Source organism: Dicentrarchus labrax, unplaced genomic scaffold, assembly GCF_905237075.1.
Source record: "Dicentrarchus labrax unplaced genomic scaffold, dlabrax2021, whole genome shotgun sequence".
NCBI lineage: Eukaryota > Metazoa > Chordata > Actinopteri > Moronidae > Dicentrarchus > Dicentrarchus labrax.
In genome coordinates this window covers 16,219,060-16,238,356 of record NW_026136723.1, presented here as the reverse complement: position 1 = coordinate 16,238,356, position 19,297 = coordinate 16,219,060, and the positions used below count along the sequence as shown (strand labels likewise).

The 19,297-nt window shown below is 39.6% G+C and overlaps 2 protein-coding genes across 2 annotated transcripts; one reads left to right on the top strand and one right to left on the bottom strand.

Annotated features, from left to right (window-relative positions):
• Positions 1-337: 337 nt before the first annotated feature.
• azin1b (antizyme inhibitor 1b) lies at positions 338-7,037 on the bottom strand. The gene is made up of 11 exons (XM_051391134.1): positions 6,845-7,037; positions 5,891-6,034; positions 5,270-5,468; positions 4,938-5,111; positions 4,512-4,684; positions 4,080-4,293; positions 3,869-3,943; positions 3,193-3,358; positions 2,848-2,957; positions 1,940-2,145; positions 338-1,836 (listed from the first exon to the last, which is right to left on the bottom strand). Exons 3-11 carry the CDS (start codon positions 5,369-5,371, stop codon positions 1,761-1,763), a joined length of 1,296 nt encoding a protein of 431 aa, XP_051247094.1. The 5' UTR covers positions 5,372-5,468; positions 5,891-6,034; positions 6,845-7,037; the 3' UTR covers positions 338-1,760.
• A 4,185-nt stretch (positions 7,038-11,222) lies between these two features.
• On the top strand, positions 11,223-19,094 carry atp6v1c1b (ATPase H+ transporting V1 subunit C1b). The gene is made up of 13 exons (XM_051391135.1): positions 11,223-11,391; positions 12,640-12,820; positions 12,912-12,979; positions 13,126-13,211; positions 13,332-13,426; positions 13,658-13,749; positions 14,285-14,383; positions 14,692-14,760; positions 16,538-16,630; positions 17,140-17,233; positions 17,561-17,658; positions 17,801-17,924; positions 18,240-19,094. The coding sequence occupies exons 2-13, from the start codon at positions 12,689-12,691 to the stop codon at positions 18,336-18,338; spliced, it is 1,149 nt and encodes a 382-aa protein (XP_051247095.1). The 5' UTR covers positions 11,223-11,391; positions 12,640-12,688; the 3' UTR covers positions 18,339-19,094.
• The last annotated feature ends 203 nt before the right edge of the window (positions 19,095-19,297 follow it).

Here is a 19,297-nt window from a genome sequence, read left to right as displayed (position 1 = left end):
AACAGAATACCTCTCTGGTTTTATTTAGCTATGTCGGGCTGAGGAGAGCTAGTGGTGTCTGGGTAAAGGGAATTAATAAATAACATCACCTTAATTTAATGATTATGTGATGTTGAAGTAGTAATAGATTGCAAAGGTTTGCACATGACAACATCTACTATTTTTACTGGTTACAGCAGGAAGTAGGATCTCATGCCTGGCTGCAAAATACTGAGCCTAAGCAGCCCTAAATCTGGATTACAGATTGTTTCTAGGACATTCAACAAAGAAACAAAGAAACATGTGGTTCTTAAATACGTTGGAAACTGTTTCAAAGATCACACATACACAAGATAGATAATTTCAGTCAGAAATGTATTAAATTAATCACTTTCATTACTTTAACAAGCACAATTTACAGTCAAAAACAGGCTATGGTCCATTAGTGCCTTAGACAAGCAAGTAATTAATACATTAGTCGTTTGTAACACAGGAGGGCAGGATTCTTTAAAAACTGCAGTTAAGTCAGGTCATCTTTAATATTATTAGACGTGAGACATTTAGCTGTACATGAGACTGTGCATTATGCCCCTCATAACTTTAGAGAGGCATGAGGAAAAGTCTGGCATGTTATTTGTCATTTGCGCGGCCTCGGAGAGGTCTGTGTACAACGAACACGTCTTTCACTTGAGAGAGATACGGATGTGTATGTCCACATCCACCACGCACAGATCATTTATGTTAGAGAGCACTCTTCAGAAATAGTTCCTGTGTTGGATTTTTCAGATCCTGGGAGAACGAGGACCAATCCCTTGGTGAGAGACACCAATGTGAAGATCTGAAAAATCCAGGGCTGCGTTGCTAAATGTCACAGTATTTCTTTAACCTACAAAACATTTTGTGCATTTTAAACCAGATTAACCTCCGTCTATCACAGGCGAGGAGTGCATTAGGGTGTATTCATGCCTTTCGAGTAAAGGGAAACCACTGAGGTCACAAATGGCAATCACAGCACACTTAATCCAGGTAGCGTTAAAAAACACATCAATATCTTATCAGGAAAACACTGTTAGATGGGCAAAACACACTTAAAGATGGAGCTTTAAATATGCCCCAGTAATATCTGAATCCAATAAATAAAAATGCATTGAAGTGAGCTGCAATAAAGAAAGAGGTTACATCATTGTCATAATTTCATTTAAACTATGCAAAGTGAGGGGTCTGAAGTACAGAATCCACATGAGGCATTGATTCTTTTAAAACAAAATCATCTACAGACAAAATGTATTGGTGTTGAACAGATACAGGATTTACACGACTGTCAACAGGTAATTAATAGATAACATGATTTAAATCAATTGTACATTTTGTAAACTGGATTTGATTTAGGAAACAAACCACCCCAAACATGTTGGGGGGGCGCCATCTCCAAAGAGTCGTCCATTTTGTTGCATAATGTCATTTGAGCTTGGGCCAGAGTTCTTTTAGCTGACAGATTTGTTTTTGAGTCCATCAGAGGGAGGAGCAAAAAAATGAAGATCTTCCAGATAAAATTTTTGACAACTGAAGTATTGAACAACCAATTGTTTCTAATTTCGAGAGGTAAAAAAAGTCGAATTCCTGGAAGAAATAATAGGACACTGCATTTTCCAAGGTGGCTGGAATGTTGACCGCATTAAGCCCCTCGTCCCAAATACCTCACTGACCCCTCCTCTCACATGGTGAAAGCAGAGGCTAAGGAGGATCTGTGCAATATAATACGGGACAGGGGCGGAGTGCAGTTACACACTGTACTGGACCATGGAGAAATTCTTCATGGCACTGTCCAGTGCCACACCCGCCTCCTGCATTTCGTACCTGTGGGCAACACCAAGAGTCAGAGTCAGTTTTCTCTAAATCATATTCTTACTACATTTGTATTAGTGGCAAACATTCACATGCTAACTCGCTCCACACTCACCAGTCAGAGGTGGAGACAGTGTAGTAGATGGGCAGCTGGGAGGAGCTGAACTCCTCCAGGCCGCACGCACCCATGTTGGAGAAGAGAAGCCAGTCTCCCACGCTGAGCTCAGGCAACAGGCAGCGCTCCACCACATGGTCCAGCTGGTCCAGTGAAGGGCCCCACAGGCTGCTGGGATATACCGCCTCCTCAGCACACAGCACATGCTGGAGAGAGGAAACAGTGTCATCAAAATAGGAAACATTCAGAAATGTCACTGACGGCTCTTCTTCTGATCAAGACCTTCTGTTACAGTTAATGACATCCCCACGGCACATGTAAAATTATACCCTGCATGTGAAGTGCAAGATAGTAGAAGAGCAACAGGATTACAGTCTGCAACTCAAGATATTATACACCGTAAAAATAACTGATGCATCATCGTCTACAAACTGTATTATATTATTAAATTATAATGGAAATCCAAACATCTATTACTTATTAGCTAGCAAGCAACCTAAAACTGGATAGTCATTATGAACCAACTAATATATGGTCACAGCCTAAAACTGCACCAGGGGTCTGGTGTGTATGGAATAGATAACAGTCCTGAAACAGCCCTGTTAATTTTTATTATTTTTATCATATTAGTAACTTCAGCTCCAGTTTTACTTAATGTTGTGTAATTCATGTCACTTTTGAGATAAACAGCATAGAAGAGGAATTGCATCATTAACTGTCACTGATGAGTGACCCAGAAGGGTTTTACGATGGACAATAATAAATCAGTATCTGAAACAATTCTGATCCTACTTCCTTAAAATACTCATAATGCATGACCCTTTTCCCCCCATCTCAACTAGAGCTGCAATCAGACGCTTCATTCAGTCCTGAATGGGGTTGACTCTCTTGGGTGGAGCCCTACTAACCTTGTGCACTGACGGGGCAGCGATTGAGTTTCCCAGCAGCTTGCGGCTGAACGGGCCATAAACACCTTCATTCATGTAGTACAGGAACTCGGAATCTTCATTGTTCTCACCTGTGTAAATATAGTGGGTCAGACACATACAAACTGTATTATGTACAAACTGGGGACTTGGAATAGGATGGTATGTAATAATTATCCAACACACAAACTATTCTTTCTTTTCTAAGACAGCATATGATTATCTGCACATATTTACAGCCAGGGTGCAGAGACAACGGGTATTTCAGTCAGATTTAACTGGATTACAGAGTACAAAAAGAACCTCGGAGAGAATTAAGTTACTCACCTTGAGCGAGGCTGTCCCAGTGGCGGGTCACTACTTTTTTGCCAATCACGTTGACAGCCAGGCTGAAAGCTGAGGCCACGTAGAAGCTGCCTGGCTGGGCCAACACTTGCACACCAGACAATGGGCTGAAGTAAGCATCCAGCAGCGGCCTGACTGCAGACTCAACCTGCACACACAAAGTTACAGCAAATACGCATTCAGAGGGGGTTTCCAGAAACACAACAAGTATGTGCAAGAACTTAGATTTTAAAGTGGAAAATTACTGGATGTGTGCTGTTGGTGACAGGCAACTGATGTGACTTTTGAGTTACAAACATCCAGAGTTACACTTGTACTGGCTGTTTACATCGCTGTCTAGCTAGGTGAACGAAAATGTCCTTGAATAAACTGGTCATGTCTTCGATCACGTGTTGATGGCTAAAGAGAATAAAGTAGCATATAACTACAGTAATATTAAAAGTGAAGTTCTGTAGTTTCACTTGTATTTTTCAGTTAGGTTCAGATTGTTTTAAGGCAAGTCTTTGCAGAACATATACAATGTTATTGTTTCTGATTTGACAGGCTCTCTAAAGGTTTCAATTAAATTTGATGGAAACCACAGGCATGAGCAAAACTGGTTCAGCTCTAAAGGCTGATTGAAGCACCCACAGTCATATCACAGCTGTTGACTACTTACTTGTTGGAGCTGAAACTCTGAGCCAGTAAATCCACCACCAATGTCCAGGATGTTCATGTTAAAGCCCAGATCCACCTGAACAGAAACAGCAAACAGTCATTTATTACCCTTAATGAAAAAGAAAGTGTACAAAATAAAAAGGTATTTAGGACACAGAAAAAACCAAATTCCTACTGATTTATAATTTTTATAACTAAAGATATTTTCTTACCCCCATGTCAAACACACAGCGGGCATCTGACAGTGCATGGGTGTAGGCCTCTTGCAGGTCTTGGCAGGAGCTGGGGATGTGGAACGTCACCCCAACCACCTGGACTCCCAGATCCTTGGCCGCTTCCAGCAGGTGCCGGCAACTCTTCAGAGAGAAGCCAAAAGCCATGCTGGTCTCAGCCGCGTGGGCCTGGGTGGTCAACTGCAGCAGCAACCTAGAACAGACAATAACATGAATGAAACATCCATCTAAGCGAGATTATTAAGTTTTTGACATTAGCCAAGCCTCTCCCAATCTTCTGCAGCCAAACATGAAATGTAAAGCACTTCCCTATAAACAGTAATTACAGTGACACAATCTTCAGTTTTATAGAGGTGTGTGAGGATTCAAAATATGAAAGGAAAAAGTTTTGCTACTTAATTGATATCTTACTTCGCATTAGGGTGCAGCCGGGAAATCTTAGACAACTCTGCCTCGTTTTCGCACACAAGATGCTGGATGTTGTTCTTGGCAGCGTGCTTGATGTGTGCCAGCTGCTTACAAACACCTGACAGAATGATGCTTTCTGGTGGCACGCCGTGCTCCAGCACCAGGCTCACTTCCGCCTGGGAGAAAGAGAACACACATTAGAGAAATTAATGCCACAAAGTCCAAAAGCCCCATCAAAACAATCAAAAAGGTACCAAGTGTGTTGCATAAGTTGAAAGGATAGCAGTCATTAGACTAGCAATCAATTGAGTGCTTGTAATGAAATTGCCCCCAAATGTCAAGTGCTTTCAGTACAAAATTAAGCACTGTGACTTATAAATATAAAAATCCAAGCTACCTGAATGTGATTATGTGAAGTTTGAAGCCTACCTTGTTGGCACAAACGAAGCCCAGGCCCAAGGAGGCCATCACCTCTATGACAGCGGGGCTGCTGTTGCACTTGACTGGGTAGTAGGGCTGCAGCTGTGGCACTACACTCTGCCAGCACACATGCTGCCGCATCAGGGCACCGAGGTCCCCCACCACGAATGCACTCTTCTCCACCTGGGAGCACCAGAAGATTTAAAATCAGTAAAATCACTACAATAACAGTACCACTGACTTACAGCCTAACAGATAAAAGTGAAAGCAATTTGTAGCATTTGGGGAATTTCTTCCACCGCAGACTGAAGCTATTTACAGGCCCTACCAGCTGAACTGACCTGAGCCTGCTCGCAGATGTGTCCGTCAATGACATCTTCAATGGTCACTCCTCCCTCCAGGAGTTCAATGATGTAGCTGGGTTTGTCAACGAGTCCTTTCATCTCAACCGTATTCCGCTAAGCCGACAATCATAAAGAACAGATAAGCAAGTCAAGGGGTCACGACTGAGCCAATGGGGTCCTGCCGGTATGCAACAAACTGGAAAAAGAGTGAGACAGACTGTTAATACCACCACAACACGCTTTTTTACAGTAATTTAAGCAGATGAAATACACAAGCATAGCGTTGATGAACTTCTAAGATTAACAGCTACACATGTGAATGTAATCCTCTTGAACAAACATATCCTACTATCTGTGAACCCAAGACTTAACTCTTATTTCAATCATGATCTGAATTCTTTCTAAACAAACTGCAAGAAAACACAACTTTCTTTCTTGTATATTAATAGGTATGAACTCCTCTATGAGCTTTTGTTTAAATATACTGACTTCCTATGAATCTAAAAAGAAAAAGAAGAAAAAAAACACATCAAACATCACACCCCGGTTTGCATGCCAAAGTCTACCCACAACTTATCCTGAACTTTGCTACAGGTGTGTGTCACACTAGTCACTCACATGGACAAGTCAGGAGATGGACCTGTCCCGCTATCAGCTAGGATCCCAAGGTGGCTCAGCGTTGAAGTCAAAGTGCTCCCGGTAAAGAGCCGCCCCTAGGCCCCCTGGGTAGCGCTCATACACCTGTACAGAGACAGGGGAGCCCTGAGGGACAAACACACACAACATTAGACATATATACATATATATAAATGAAAGAAACTGTACCATGCGTTTATCACAAGCGAAATCACATGAAAAGCAGCGCCCGTGGACAGGCTTGACAGTCACTTTAAATCGTATGGCACTACAAAGTGAACCGCTATTATCTATGGATTCACATTTGTTGTCACTGTGGTCAAAATTTCACCGACATAATCGATATGTTGAGTCTTTTAACCCAATAAACCAAATCAGCCGCCTGATTTTAAACACTATTAGTCAACATGACGCGCTGATTGTCTATATAGCGGCCGACTCAATAGCGTCACAACAAATTAAAAATCACTGTTAATGCGTCACCAAAACAAACCATGAAACCCTGACGCTACGCCACACGTATGTGATTTACTGTCATATATTTAACGATAAAAAGTGCGGCGGCATTTGAACATAGGAAGCGCCATTGCGAGGAAACTGCGCCGCTGAGAGATTCCTGGCAGTGAGAGCTGCTCACGTAGAGCCGCCGAATGCACGTCGAAGGAAGAAGCTTCAGTTAGCTCTGTATTTTGTTAATAACCCCCAAAAACAACCCTCAAAACTGATACAACACGGGGATAAACACAAGACGAAGGTGCTAAAATATCTTAATAATCTACTAATACCGTTAAATGTAACATTTAGACACGTTAAAACCACTGAATTAAATGAATCGAGTCTGTCATGTGCGGCAAGAAGGCAGAAAGACCAGCCCGCCATGTTACGTCCGCTTGCTGAATCCAAGGAACTCAAACCGAAGAGTTTCGCTGTACTTACGTGAGATAACGGCCAGAATGTTTTGGAAAATCGTCTTCTCTTTTTCGGCGGAATTTTTAAAGAGTAGTGGGCACAACGATATAAGAAAGAAAGAGGGCTGTTTTGGCCATATGTGTAGCGGAGGGACGGGCTGTCGGTTGAGTTGCGTCTTCTCTGTCGGCTGATGGGTGGAGGACTACTGAAGCCGAGCAGGGGAAGTGGAAAAGGTAATCAACCGCCCGTGGGCGGGGCCTAACGTTCAGTTCCACCAATGAGCGTTCAGCATTTTTGAGAACGCACCAAATATGTATTTCCGTCTATCGCACAGGCCGCAGTAGGTCTGTGATGTTACATAACTGTAAATTTTCCGTAAATGGCCACTCGCTTCAGTCAGCCAGGCCGAAGGACCTGCGCCGCTCCTGTTTAACACGGGACGATACACTTGTACAATTCCAGCTGCTATTATATATATATATATATATATATATATATATATATATATATTACTTACAGCTATACCGTTGGTTGTAATTCACCCACAGCAACAAAGTTAGTAACTGTGCCAAGTAACCAGATGTCCTGTGACAAAATTAAAAAACAAAATCTGTTAAATAAAGCAGATATTTCGCCATAGAAATCCACATTTTTGTATGAACTTGCCTTTGTAGACTTTTAAGATGCACTCAACAGGCAACGCGTCCAAGTGGGTCCCGCATGAGTCTGCTGGCTGCTAGACTGAAATTCCTAGAAAGGCTCATACATTGGCCTTAATCAGGTGATATTTGTAACACTTCATTGCCTGGATATCTGGTCATGTATTTATTCATTTGTTAATGTGTGTTTGTTTGTTTGTTTTCTCTTAAATTATTTACAATTTATTTATTCACCCCCATGCAGTGGGGGTTCTTGTTTGTTCTGTGAAGAAAAAGTTGCTTGTAAGGGTTTAATTTCGACTCAAATGTTTGTCCATCCTAACTTTAGAACAAATACAGATAATTAAATAATAATAATAACAATAATTGTTGTTGTTTCATTGTTGTTTAATCTTCTTCCCAAGTCTGTCTGTGAATGCAAGCAGACTTTTGTCCCTGCTTTAAGTCACATGTCATTCACACTGTTTCCTCAATAACATTGCCCTGCGCCCACCATATGTTCATAGACATCTTTACATTTAGTGAACGCAAGGCCAATATTGTCATCCCTGATTTTTCTTTTTCTTTGTTTTTCAAACAACATTCATGTGCATTTGAAGACATTTCTCAGCATAAGCACAGGCCTCATGGCTAGGGAAGTTACGAGGTTGAGAAAGTCATGGATCAAAAAGCCTTCTGTTTATTAGAGTCACAGTCAATTACATGCTATTACTGTTTTTTTACAACCTTACTGAACTCAGCACATGATATAACACCTTTTTCTGGATATTCCCAGAGACCTTAATCAATTTTAAAACAACGGCGTGGCACTGACATTCACAGCACAGGGAAGACAAAACAAAATATGCCCGTCGAGTTAGTGGATATTTTGACATTCACTCTGTTCCTGTTTGTGTCTCATGGAATTTGGGGGATTATTGAGATTCAAGAGCTTATTGAATATTTTGTTGATTAGTCCTTAAGCCTTTGTCACACTCACTTCTAGCCTGATTTCCACTCTGAAAAGGGAATGTTTTATGCAATTCAGGAAGAAATTCATTTTGCAAAATTTATCTCATTAAGCATGGTGGTCAGGAGTTCAGTACAACGCTGAATGACTGGCAAGATGAGCACAAAACTCAGCCTGCAGCCACCTTAGTCGTATGACTTGTGTTGTAGGACCGGAGCACTGGAACAACACACTGCATGGCTTCATCTGTGTGTCTATAGCTTTCTGGTTGTCCTATATTATCTTGGTTTTATGACAGCCAGTCCAAGGGACACTGTGTTCACAAAACAACATGGCCTAGAAAACATTGGCTTCCAAACAACAAGGAAAGTCCTATATGGAAGCATTCTGGCACTGATCATCTGAAGCTGGCCGACAGTCTCTAAACTATGTTTATAGACCAATAGACTGAATTAAATGTGTAGATTCATGCTGTAAGGACATGCTAATGGCCCCTGAGGTACAGACTACAGGAACAGCTAATCAAATTGGGCCATGAACTCCTCATTTTTGAGAAATAAAGTATGTCTGGGAACTTGTAACTGGCTTCTAAATCTATTTGGGACTAGTGGGACAATAAAGTCAAGGTTTATTTTTAAAGTAATTGTGTGCAATATACAAGATAAAGTGACATATACTGTAGATGATAATAAAAACAAGGGGTTCAGGCAAGCTAAATGTCAATAAAATTAGATTCATTATAATGATATCTTAATGTTTTGTTACAACAATCCAGTGTTTGTCAGAGTAATGTTTGCATTCTTTCTGGTTTTAGTGAACAGATAACAGAGGTTCAGATTACGACTGTACAATTATAGCACTCACTGGTGAAAATTAACGCTTTGCTAAGGATTTTAAATGAATACAATGCTGTTTTCTTTAATACCGTCACAATATTCTATCAAAACTCTAACAAAGGGTAAAATAAAAAGTTGAATTGGGGCCAAAAAAGTATGTAACTATGTGCTTCAAGGTTCACTTCAGGGTCCACGAGGACAGGAGTAAATTAGATTTTGCACTTTAGTTCCACTGAGTTCAGTTAAATGCCTTCACTGTCCTCAGGAAGGAAATTTAATTTGCAGCTAGAAGTAAAAGATATAAACAAACAACAGTATAAATAGACTATTCTTAATACACCCAGCATTCCCACAAAGCCTAAATAAAACATTTTCCAAACTATGACTAGTTAAGTAAGATAACTTATGTAAGTGTGAAATATTAGAGTTGCTGTGAAGTTGCTGTAACAATAAATATCAGTAAGGAAATTCCCCAAATATATCAGTACTGACATTTAATAACTGCTTTTTTTCAATGGTAAAATTTCCCACATAGCACATGTGTTGTTCACAATAGGGCTTTTTTACCGCACACTTTAGGACTGGAGAAAAGCACAGGTGCTGCTATTAACAATGAGTATGTTCAATTCAAGTGTCCCAGTAAGCACAATACCAGGACTCTGAAACTGAAGCAGCTAAATGGAATTCAACCATCATCCATTTTATGATTTACACATTGAAATGACAAAATATCTTCACTGAGAAGTTTTTGTATAAATAAAATATATTTAAAAACTCTCAAATATCAGTCTAAAATCCATCACAGGTCAGACTCTAGTATAGTAAATAAAGTAGTACTAACTATAATGATAACACTACAGAAGTACACGTGAAGATGTAATCAAGTGAAACTCTCTATCTTTATACTTTTACTTTAGGATGACAGTTGGAGCTGATGGAAATATAAGATCATAATGTGGCTTTAAGGACTAATGTCCATTCGTTTCTATCAGGATAATGGGCAGGGTTGTTGAGGAATTACGAATAGATGAATCAGTCCACTCTGATGAAATCTATGGTTTATTTACTGCCACCTTGAGGCAGTTAACGTAATAGTAATGTAGTAGTTGCATCTTACCAGAAGAGGTCGATGTTGAGAGGTACTGACTGAGAACAAACACAACATGCTGCCTTTAGGTACTATCGGAAATACAGCGATTACTTATTTGACAAAAATAATGCAGCTGAAATGAATCATAATTTCCAGCAACGTGAGATAATTATAACGAGTGGAGAGCAAGTAATCACATAATAGGTGGTAAAGCCTCTTTTCAATGATGTATCCTCTACTTGTAGCTAACTATCTCAACTAATCATGTTAACATTACTTTTAGCCAATTCATCTAGGCACTATCCCGGCATGTATACTAGCTAGTGTTATGGTAACATTGCTCTGCTAACTAATTTAAGCACACTATGTGGATATATAAATATGTTTTGTTTTTTAAAGAAACAAAATCAACTCCTTCCAGCCACTCAACAGATGCTGTTTCTGATTTTAAACTTTATTAAGTCTCAAATAACAAACAGGCATCATCAATGGATATGGATCCTAAGCATACCTAACAATGAATCCATCCAAGCAGCATAATATTAACAGAAAAGAGAGATAAAAGGGAAAAGGAGATAAAAAAAACAAATAACCAAAACAAAATAAACAAACAAAAAACATTTAAAATATAAGTTAATTTGTTTAACTTACAGGGGCTTTATTTAATATATTTATATATTTATATATTTATATATATAAAGCCGTTTAGAAAGTGTTACGGAACTTGTCTTTTCCAGTTATCTTCAGGATTTAAAGGAAATCTTCCAGTCATTTATAAATGCCACTAAGCTTTTTCTGATTTTACATCCGGACACTGAACCCAACGAGAACTCGTCGGTCATGTGAAGGCAGTGTAGTGCGCAGCAGCTTGTGCGCAGACGCACATCTACTGTCCTGATCAGCTGACTGTGAGCGAGATGCTGTGTTGAAGGAGCGTTGAGTCTAAAAACCCGCTATTATCCGAGCTATGTATGGAAAGCTGCGACCATTTAACTGAACTACACCGTGTGGACCAAACACTGCAGCCGCTGAACACGTCGGTAAGTACGGAAATTCACCGATTACTTACGTCGTGACAGCGCGAGACTGCAACGCAAACAAGCTCGTGCCAGCTGCAAGCTAACACTGAATTTAACCATGTAAGAACCAGCTTTATATTGCGGTCTGTCAGTGGGGTTTTATTAGAAACTGTTAAATAAAGCGGACCCAAAGAGCTGCAGCCTGTAGTCGTGCAGTGTTCCTGGTGTTCAGTTCAGAGGATGATCAGTATTTAGCAGAACAGAAACTGATCATATGACAGTCAATCAGCAGACATGGAGACTGTCTCTGTCTCTGCTGTGCTTTACTGATGCAGTGTGTGTGTGTGTGTGTGTGTGTGTGTGTGTGTGTGTGTGTGTGTGTGTGTGTTACAATATGTGTATGATTCCTGCAGGAAGACTTACACCCCTGTTGTGCAAAAGTAATAATAGCATAATGTGAAAATACTCAATTATATGTATAGTTATGCATTTAAAATGTTATTAAAATAAATGTGCCAAAGTACTGTCAGCAAAATAAACTAAAGTACTAATTTCACTGGATTGTTTAGTATAATATATACAGTATATATATATATATATATATACTGTATATATGTTATGTGATTATCATTACTGTTGCATTAACATATAGGCAATAGTTTAATGTCAACAGTTGAGTAGTTGAGTACCAATAAGTTGGTCATGTGTTCTGCTTAAAATGTGCTACACATCCAAAGTTACTAGCAGCTGTAATTGTTGGATAAGTATAGTGGAGTAAAAAGTATAAACCTTTGAAATGTGGTGGTGTGTAGTCGAGTATTTAGTAGCATAAAATGGAAATACTTCCTCAAACCTGTGCTTATGTTGCCACAGAAGAGTTTTATGAGTTGCAAACATGTTTGTTTATCTACAAAAGTGAGTCAGTAATGAGCAGTGTAAACATGTCTGTAACAAAGCAGAAAGGAGAGAGGGAGAGGGACGCTCTTCTGTGGACAGTTGAACCACACCCGGCCCAGGTGTTCCCAGTGGTTGGGTAAATGTAGTCCTACGTATGGCTGCTGTTATGACTGAAGATGTGCAGCCTGCATGTGTGAGATGAAACATTTGGCTTTAATTAAAGGGTCTACCTTCTGACGTTTTCCGCTTTGTTTTTGGCAAATCCAGCAAATGAAATGCTCGACGATTTAAAGTACTTCATGATATTGATGCAATAATCATAGAAAATACAATAGAGCTCTACTAATACTCTCCCTCATGCTCCACCTTCAGTGACTTCCTCACATCAAAGGCCCGGTGGACGAACCTCTTACCAGCAGCCATGGCAGAATTCTGGTTGATCTCCGCTCCGGGGGAGAAGACGTGCCAGCAGACCTGGGACAAGCTGATGGTGGCCACCGCACGCACCAACAACCTGTCCGTTAACAACAAGTTCAACATCCCTGATCTCAAGGTTAAACGTTCATCTGTATTCCCTACAACAGAGGATCCACGCTCACATAGTCGGAGTAGTTAATATCTTTGTGTGTTTTGTCTTTAAACAGGTTGGAACACTAGATGTCTTAGTGGGTCTGTCGGATGAACTCGCAAAACTGGACACTTTTGTGGAAAGGTAAACTTTGGAAATACCAAGATCTACATCTATGTGTGACTTCTAAGTTGAAAGAGTTTGTATTTGAGACTCATGAGTTTAGTTTTGTGAACAAACAACCCGTTTTAGTGAAATTCTCTCTCTTGTTGACCCGTGTTGTGTGTCAGTGTGGTGAAGAAGGTCGCTCAGTACATGGCCGATGTTCTGGAGGACAGCAGAGACAAAGTCCAGGAGAACCTACTTGCTAATGGAGGTAATCACCGTTAATCATGGATTACTGTATTCAGATATACAATCATTATAAATACAAAGCCGATGGAAAGGTGCCGATTAATGCTGACGACTTTAATCTGTTTGTTTTTACTCTCTACAGTTGATCTTGTCACCTATATCACCAGATTTCAGTGGGACATGGCTAAGTATCCAATCAAACAGTCGCTGAAAAACATCTCCGAGATCGTCTCCAAGGTGTGTTGGGATGTTTGATTATTGTCCTGCTTTTGTATATATTGTTTTTATTTTAATAAGGCAATATCATTGACATTAAGATCGTGTTTGCAAAAGAGACAACGTAAAACAAAAATCACCTACAGAGATCTAACATAGCCAGTAACACTAAAGTACATACACAAACAGCATCATGAACAGATCACATATAGACATTATATATTAATCTATTTTATTATCTCCTATTTCCAGCAAGCGACTCAGATAGACAATGACCTGAAGGCCAGAGCGTCAGCCTACAATAACCTGAAGGGAAACCTGCAGAACCTGGAGAGGAAGAATGCGTGAGTACTCTAACTATAACATTAATATTTGCTATTTTTATACTCTAATTTGATTACCGGAGCAATGTCTAAAGCCAGATACTGTAGCACTTTTTTTTTAGCTTGATCACACACAATTAGCTTGTATTTGATCTATTAGTTGTCTTCCCATAAAAGAGAATGATGTGAACCCTCGAGCACGAGAAAGTTTTGGATCTTAAAACGACAGAAATCTTGGACAGAGATCTTTTTCTGTTTCCTGTGAAAAGCTGTTTCTCTCTCCTCCGCTCACTAGGGAGTAAAAACTCACATTACGTTGCTTCCTCAATAATATACATTTTAGACCTCATCCACTTCCTCTCTCCATGATTTCTTCGTGTAGCTTCTAGACTTCTTACATGACTTCCTCTTACCAAATTGTAGATGTATAACATTTTGCAGCCTCCCTTGGATAATGTCACATCTCTGCGTATCACTAAAGAAGATGTGATTTGTACAGTACTCCTGTATTTGGACTCAAGTAGCCTGCCACTGAACTGCATATGTCGTCCTTTAGGGGGAGCTTGTTGACCAGGAGTTTGGCTGACATAGTGAAGAAAGAGGACTTTGTATTGGACTCAGAGTACCTGATTACCATGCTGGTGGTTGTCCCAAAGTAAGTACACCTTCATCAGTATCTATATATCCAATATGCATTTATTTTGTATATGATTTATTTTTTACTTATTTATTAGAAAGTACACTTTTAAAGGTGTAATATGAGCTATATGCGGTTGTTCACTCCCAGTTCAGTGCTCCAGAAGCTCCTTCACCCTCATAACTGAATACATTTTATCCATGGAAACAGTTAAATTGTAATTGTAATGAATTTCAAAACATCAGTATTGGAGTCAGTCTTAAAATGTAAATTTTTTTTTTATATAAAATACATTGCTGTTCTCTTTCCCTTTCCACCCTCACCAGGACAAGTTACACAGACTGGCAGAAGACGTATGAAACCCTGTCAGAAATGGTGGTGCCACGCTCCACTAAGTAAGGCGAACCAGAATTTACGAATGATCAAACATAGGAAGACGACCGTTTGTACTCTGTAATGTCTCTGGATTTAACAGCGTTAATGTCAGTATGCCACATACAGACAGAGAGATATAGGACACTTTAATGTTGCCAGTGCAGCCCAGTGTTCGTAGGTATCTTTTTTATGTATAGACTGTAGTTTGTGTACGTTTAAGTCTTATTTCCTTGAAAAGTGTCTCAGACCAGACAGTTTGCCTCACGTTGTCACTTTGTCACCTCTACAGGGGGTTTAGCCTTTTGCTCGACTCTGATTAGAACTGGAAACATTTCATGATTTGACCTGTAAAAAGCAACTGACTCAGAATAGAATAGGAAACATTATGTGATTGACCTGTAGAAAGCAATTGACCTTTTGCCAATGAGGCCAGATGATCTGAGGCATCGTGTTCAGGCCTTTGGACGGACACAGCTCAGTGTGGTGTGGTAACCTAGCAACCTCTATTTCCAGAACAGATATGGAGCACTATCTGCTGATGTGACCTGGAAACGGGAAGCAGCTACAGCCGTGGAGGTTGTCCTTAACCGAGAATTTTTAATGATCGTTTCATTGCTCATTCGTTGCATTCAAAGCCCGGGACAGATCGAGTGCTTTGGTAATGCAGATTTGTTCTCTAAGTGCAGATACTTTCTTTATAATATCTATAAATGGTGGTCCAGCAAACACGGTTGGTTTGTGTTTATTACAACAACCAAAGTTTTTGTGAGGGGGAAGCCAGTGAGGGATCATGTCCTAGCCCTGCATTAGTGACTGATACTGAGAAGAAGTAGCTGGTCACACCATGTGCACTAAAGAAAAACTAACTTAATTTTCAGTGGAATCAGCACAAACAGCAGATCTGGAAAATGGAGTAAGCTATCATATGTGACCTTGCTCTACAGGAGTATAAACTGCTCCACACGAGAGACGAGGCATGGTCCGTTGTGGGACAACAGTGGATTGTCCAAATATGTTAGAGTTAATAAACTTTGTCAGCCTATTATCAGAGGTAGGCGAGGGCACTGTGATGATATGTAGTGCATATAAGTTTGTGAACCAGTAGAGATTTTGCCATACTCTTCATGTGGTTGTAGTGATCTCTCTGTGTTTTGGGCCATTATAGGAAAAATTGCTAAATCGATAACTATTTTAACGATGTTATATATGCTTCATTATGATTAATTACTATGGCAACCAGCATCAGACTTCCCCATGTGGTTATTTTGTATATAAATGTAATGGCAGAATAATATACATTGGATTATTGGTTTATAATTATTGATGCATAAATGTGTAAGGAGCACTAATGTTACTAAAGGTGGGGCTAATTCTAACTGCTTTATATACTGCTGGGTAGCTCAATCAATACATCATAATTTATTATCTGATTGCATTCTGCATTAATAATCTGAATCTTTAACTGGTAAATAAAGCTGTCAAATAAATGTAGTTCAATAGTATAAAGTAGCATGAAAAATACAATTACATGAGTAAGTCTACTTCTGCTACTGGTGACAAGAACCACAGTACAGTGGAAACTGAGGAGAAAAGAAAATGTTATTGTTTGTTATTTATGTTCTTCTTTATATTAAATGGCTCCCGCTGACGGCATTGTAGTAGGTAGAGAAAGGAAGTTCTGTGATGGTGAAACTCAAATTTCTTTCACAAGGAAATCCTTTTAAAAACCTGCTGAAATGTGTCAAACATGCTGTTTGTGTCCTGCTCTCATCGCTGATCTTGTGTCCTCTCCTCCAGACTGCTGTTTGAAGACCACGACAGCGGCCTGTTCAGTGTCACTCTCTTCAGGAAGGCTATAGATGACTTCAAGCACAAGGCCAGAGAAAACAAGTAAAATATTCCATTTTGGTTTTATCATACAACAAATGAATTTGAATTGCAGATTATGGTTTTTTTTTGTGTGTGTGTTTTCTATGAATGATGTTCGTTTCTCCTTTTAGGAAATCAACCTCATATAAATAGTAGTAATGATACCTCGTGGCTGAAGTGGGCTACCTATTTGTAAACTAGCTTGTTAAGCTCTAAAAACAGATTCTATAATAAACACAATTTTGTCAGCACTCGGTGGTCTCTCCAATTAGCACGACAGAGGGATCTCATTATGTGTGTTTATATGAATGTGTGTGTGTGTTTGTATCTAGGCCATTTTCAGGAGTGCTCTTGAGTGTGTGTGTGTGTGTGTGTGTGTGTGTGTGTGTGTGTGTGTGTGTGTGTGTGTGTGTGTGTGTGTGTGTGTGTGTGTGTGTGTGTGTGTGTGTGTGTGTGTGTGTGTGTGTGTGTGTGTGTGTGCTGACTGCTGACTGCTGATTGCCAGCTCTCTGCTGTGTGTCCTGACCTAGGTTTACAGTGCGTGATTTCCAGTACAATGAGGAGGAGATGAAGGCAGACAAAGAAGAGATGACACGTCTGTCCACTGACAAGAAGAAACAGTTTGTATGTTTTTCATAACAAACAGTACTGCTCGCTAAGTAGGGAGGGAAGTTAATGGACCTGTGCAGGGTGGTGAGAGGAGGGGTTAAGAAGCTAAGAATGTTATGCTTTATAGATATTTGGCTGCAGCTGTATGTTTATTCCTTATTCAGTGTATAATTGAGCACACACAGCCCTGCAGCTAGCCTTAAATAAAAGCTGAAAGACTGATACCATTGATAAAATATGCTTGCTGGTAAACATCCAGAATGGCAATGCTCCATTTCAGCAAGTTTACAGGTATGTTATCTGTTTTAGAAATTCTTTAAAATGCTGTTTCTATCCACGCAGGGGCCTTTGGTACGATGGCTGAAAGTGAATTTCAGTGAAGCCTTCATTGCGTGGATTCACATAAAAGCGCTGCGTGTGTTTGTGGAGTCAGTATTGAGGTGAGCAAGTCGAGACTCAGCAGTAAAGTCATCATTCTGCTACTCTTTCTGTACTTTGGTAACAACAAAAGTTTCCCCATTCATCTGTCCAAGTGCGTTTTTCCGGATACGGATGGCCTGACAGACTTGTTGTGTTTCATAGATATGGGCTGCCTGTGAACTTCCAGGCAATGCTGCTCCAGCCCAACAAGAAGAACATGAAGAAGCTGAGGGAGGTGCTGTATGACTTGTACAAGCACCTGGACAGCAGTGCTGCCATCATTGATGTAAGTGTACAATTATTGGAGGACGTCAGGACCAGCTCTGTGACATTTATCATTATATACAGGTTCTTAGGAAGACTTAAGCTATCCTGGTATGTCCTGTGGTATTTACTTAAGGATTATTTACTGATGCCACAGATTGATTTTCTCCAAAAGTGCACTTTTTGTAAACAGACATGAGTGAAAATCAAAAGATTAGGGAAACAAATAAGCCCTGTAGCTTTGTAAATCTACTGGTTATTCAAAGTATCTTTAAAATATGGATACAACCACGAATTATATGTGTGTGTAATTCGGTATCTTCTGTCTTTCCTGCAGGCCTCTATGGACATACCAGGGCTGAACCTGAGCCAGCAGGAGTATTACCCCTATGTTTACTACAAGATTGACTGCAACCTGCTGGAATTCAAAGTCTAGATACATTGCCATCATCATCATCATCATCATCATCTCTCGCAGTACGCAGTAGTGTTACGCTTTAATTTATTTCAACTCCCACCTTGTTTCTTCAGTTTTTTTCACCTTTGCGTTCTCATCCACATTCCTGGGTCCATACTGAATAAGTCGTTGAACTTCTGTTCTTATATCCTTCATAAATATGGGCCCCTCCTCTTTGTCGTCACTTCCTCTTTGCTGTAAAAGTGAATCGCTTCCCAGTTTGTTCCCACTGACACGGTTAACATTCCCTCATGCCATCAAAGGACGTGTAAAAATGCTGTATTTTTATTGTTGTTGGGGTTTTTTTTTTTTGTCACCCTACTTTATTTTAAGCAACAAAAACGGTATATATGTGGGTGAAATGGGGAGAAAAATAAATGTATGTTAAATATAGTATTTATTTAAAGCCTCTAAAAATCAGTGACTATGTTTTTGTGTGTTCAGTTTTTGAAGGTGATGTGTTTTTAGCTCCATGTAAGAAATGTCTGTTTACAAGTAGATGTTGACCATTGTTTCCCCAACTAAAGCTATAATCCTGTGAAATACTGAGACAAGGTCATTTTACAGTATATAGAAGCAATATGTTTGCTGATTGTATGCTCCTATAATTTCTGTATATTAAGCAGTTTGAGAACAATAATGATAGGTCTATGTGCAAATACTGTATTGTCAGTTTGAAAACCGAACCACATATTTAAGATAAATGTGAAAAATAAATACTCTATGTGAAATATACTTGACTGGGCTGACTGTGCTTTTTAACTTTTTAACTTTGTATAAATAACTGGATATATGGATTAATTAATTAATTAATTAATTAATTAATTATCTGTTCTGTTCTATGTATGTGTAGCATGAAGGATCTAAAACATTTTCTTTGTGCAACCTTGGGTTGTATAATGGTAAAATAAAAGGCCTTGTACCTTATAAAAAAAGAT

What these genes read in the sequence shown, in the direction of transcription:
- azin1b (XM_051391134.1), bottom strand. Translation starts at nt 5,371, where the DNA reads ATGAAAGGACTCGTTGACAAACCCAGCTACATCATTGAACTCCTGGAG. An exon ending in CTGGGACAGCCTCGCTCAAG is followed by an intron (nt 2,958 to 3,192) that starts GTGAGTAACTTA and finishes ATATTTACACAG; the next exon opens with GTGAGAACAATGAAGATTCC. An exon ending in ACTGTCTCCACCTCTGACTG is followed by an intron (nt 1,837 to 1,939) that starts GTGAGTGTGGAG and finishes TGTTGCCCACAG; the next exon opens with GTACGAAATGCAGGAGGCGG.
- atp6v1c1b (XM_051391135.1), top strand. Translation starts at nt 12,689, where the DNA reads ATGGCAGAATTCTGGTTGATCTCCGCTCCGGGGGAGAAGACGTGCCAG. An exon ending in CTGGACACTTTTGTGGAAAG is followed by an intron (nt 12,980 to 13,125) that starts GTAAACTTTGGA and finishes GTTGTGTGTCAG; the next exon opens with TGTGGTGAAGAAGGTCGCTC. An exon ending in AACCTGGAGAGGAAGAATGC is followed by an intron (nt 13,750 to 14,284) that starts GTGAGTACTCTA and finishes GTCGTCCTTTAG; the next exon opens with GGGGAGCTTGTTGACCAGGA.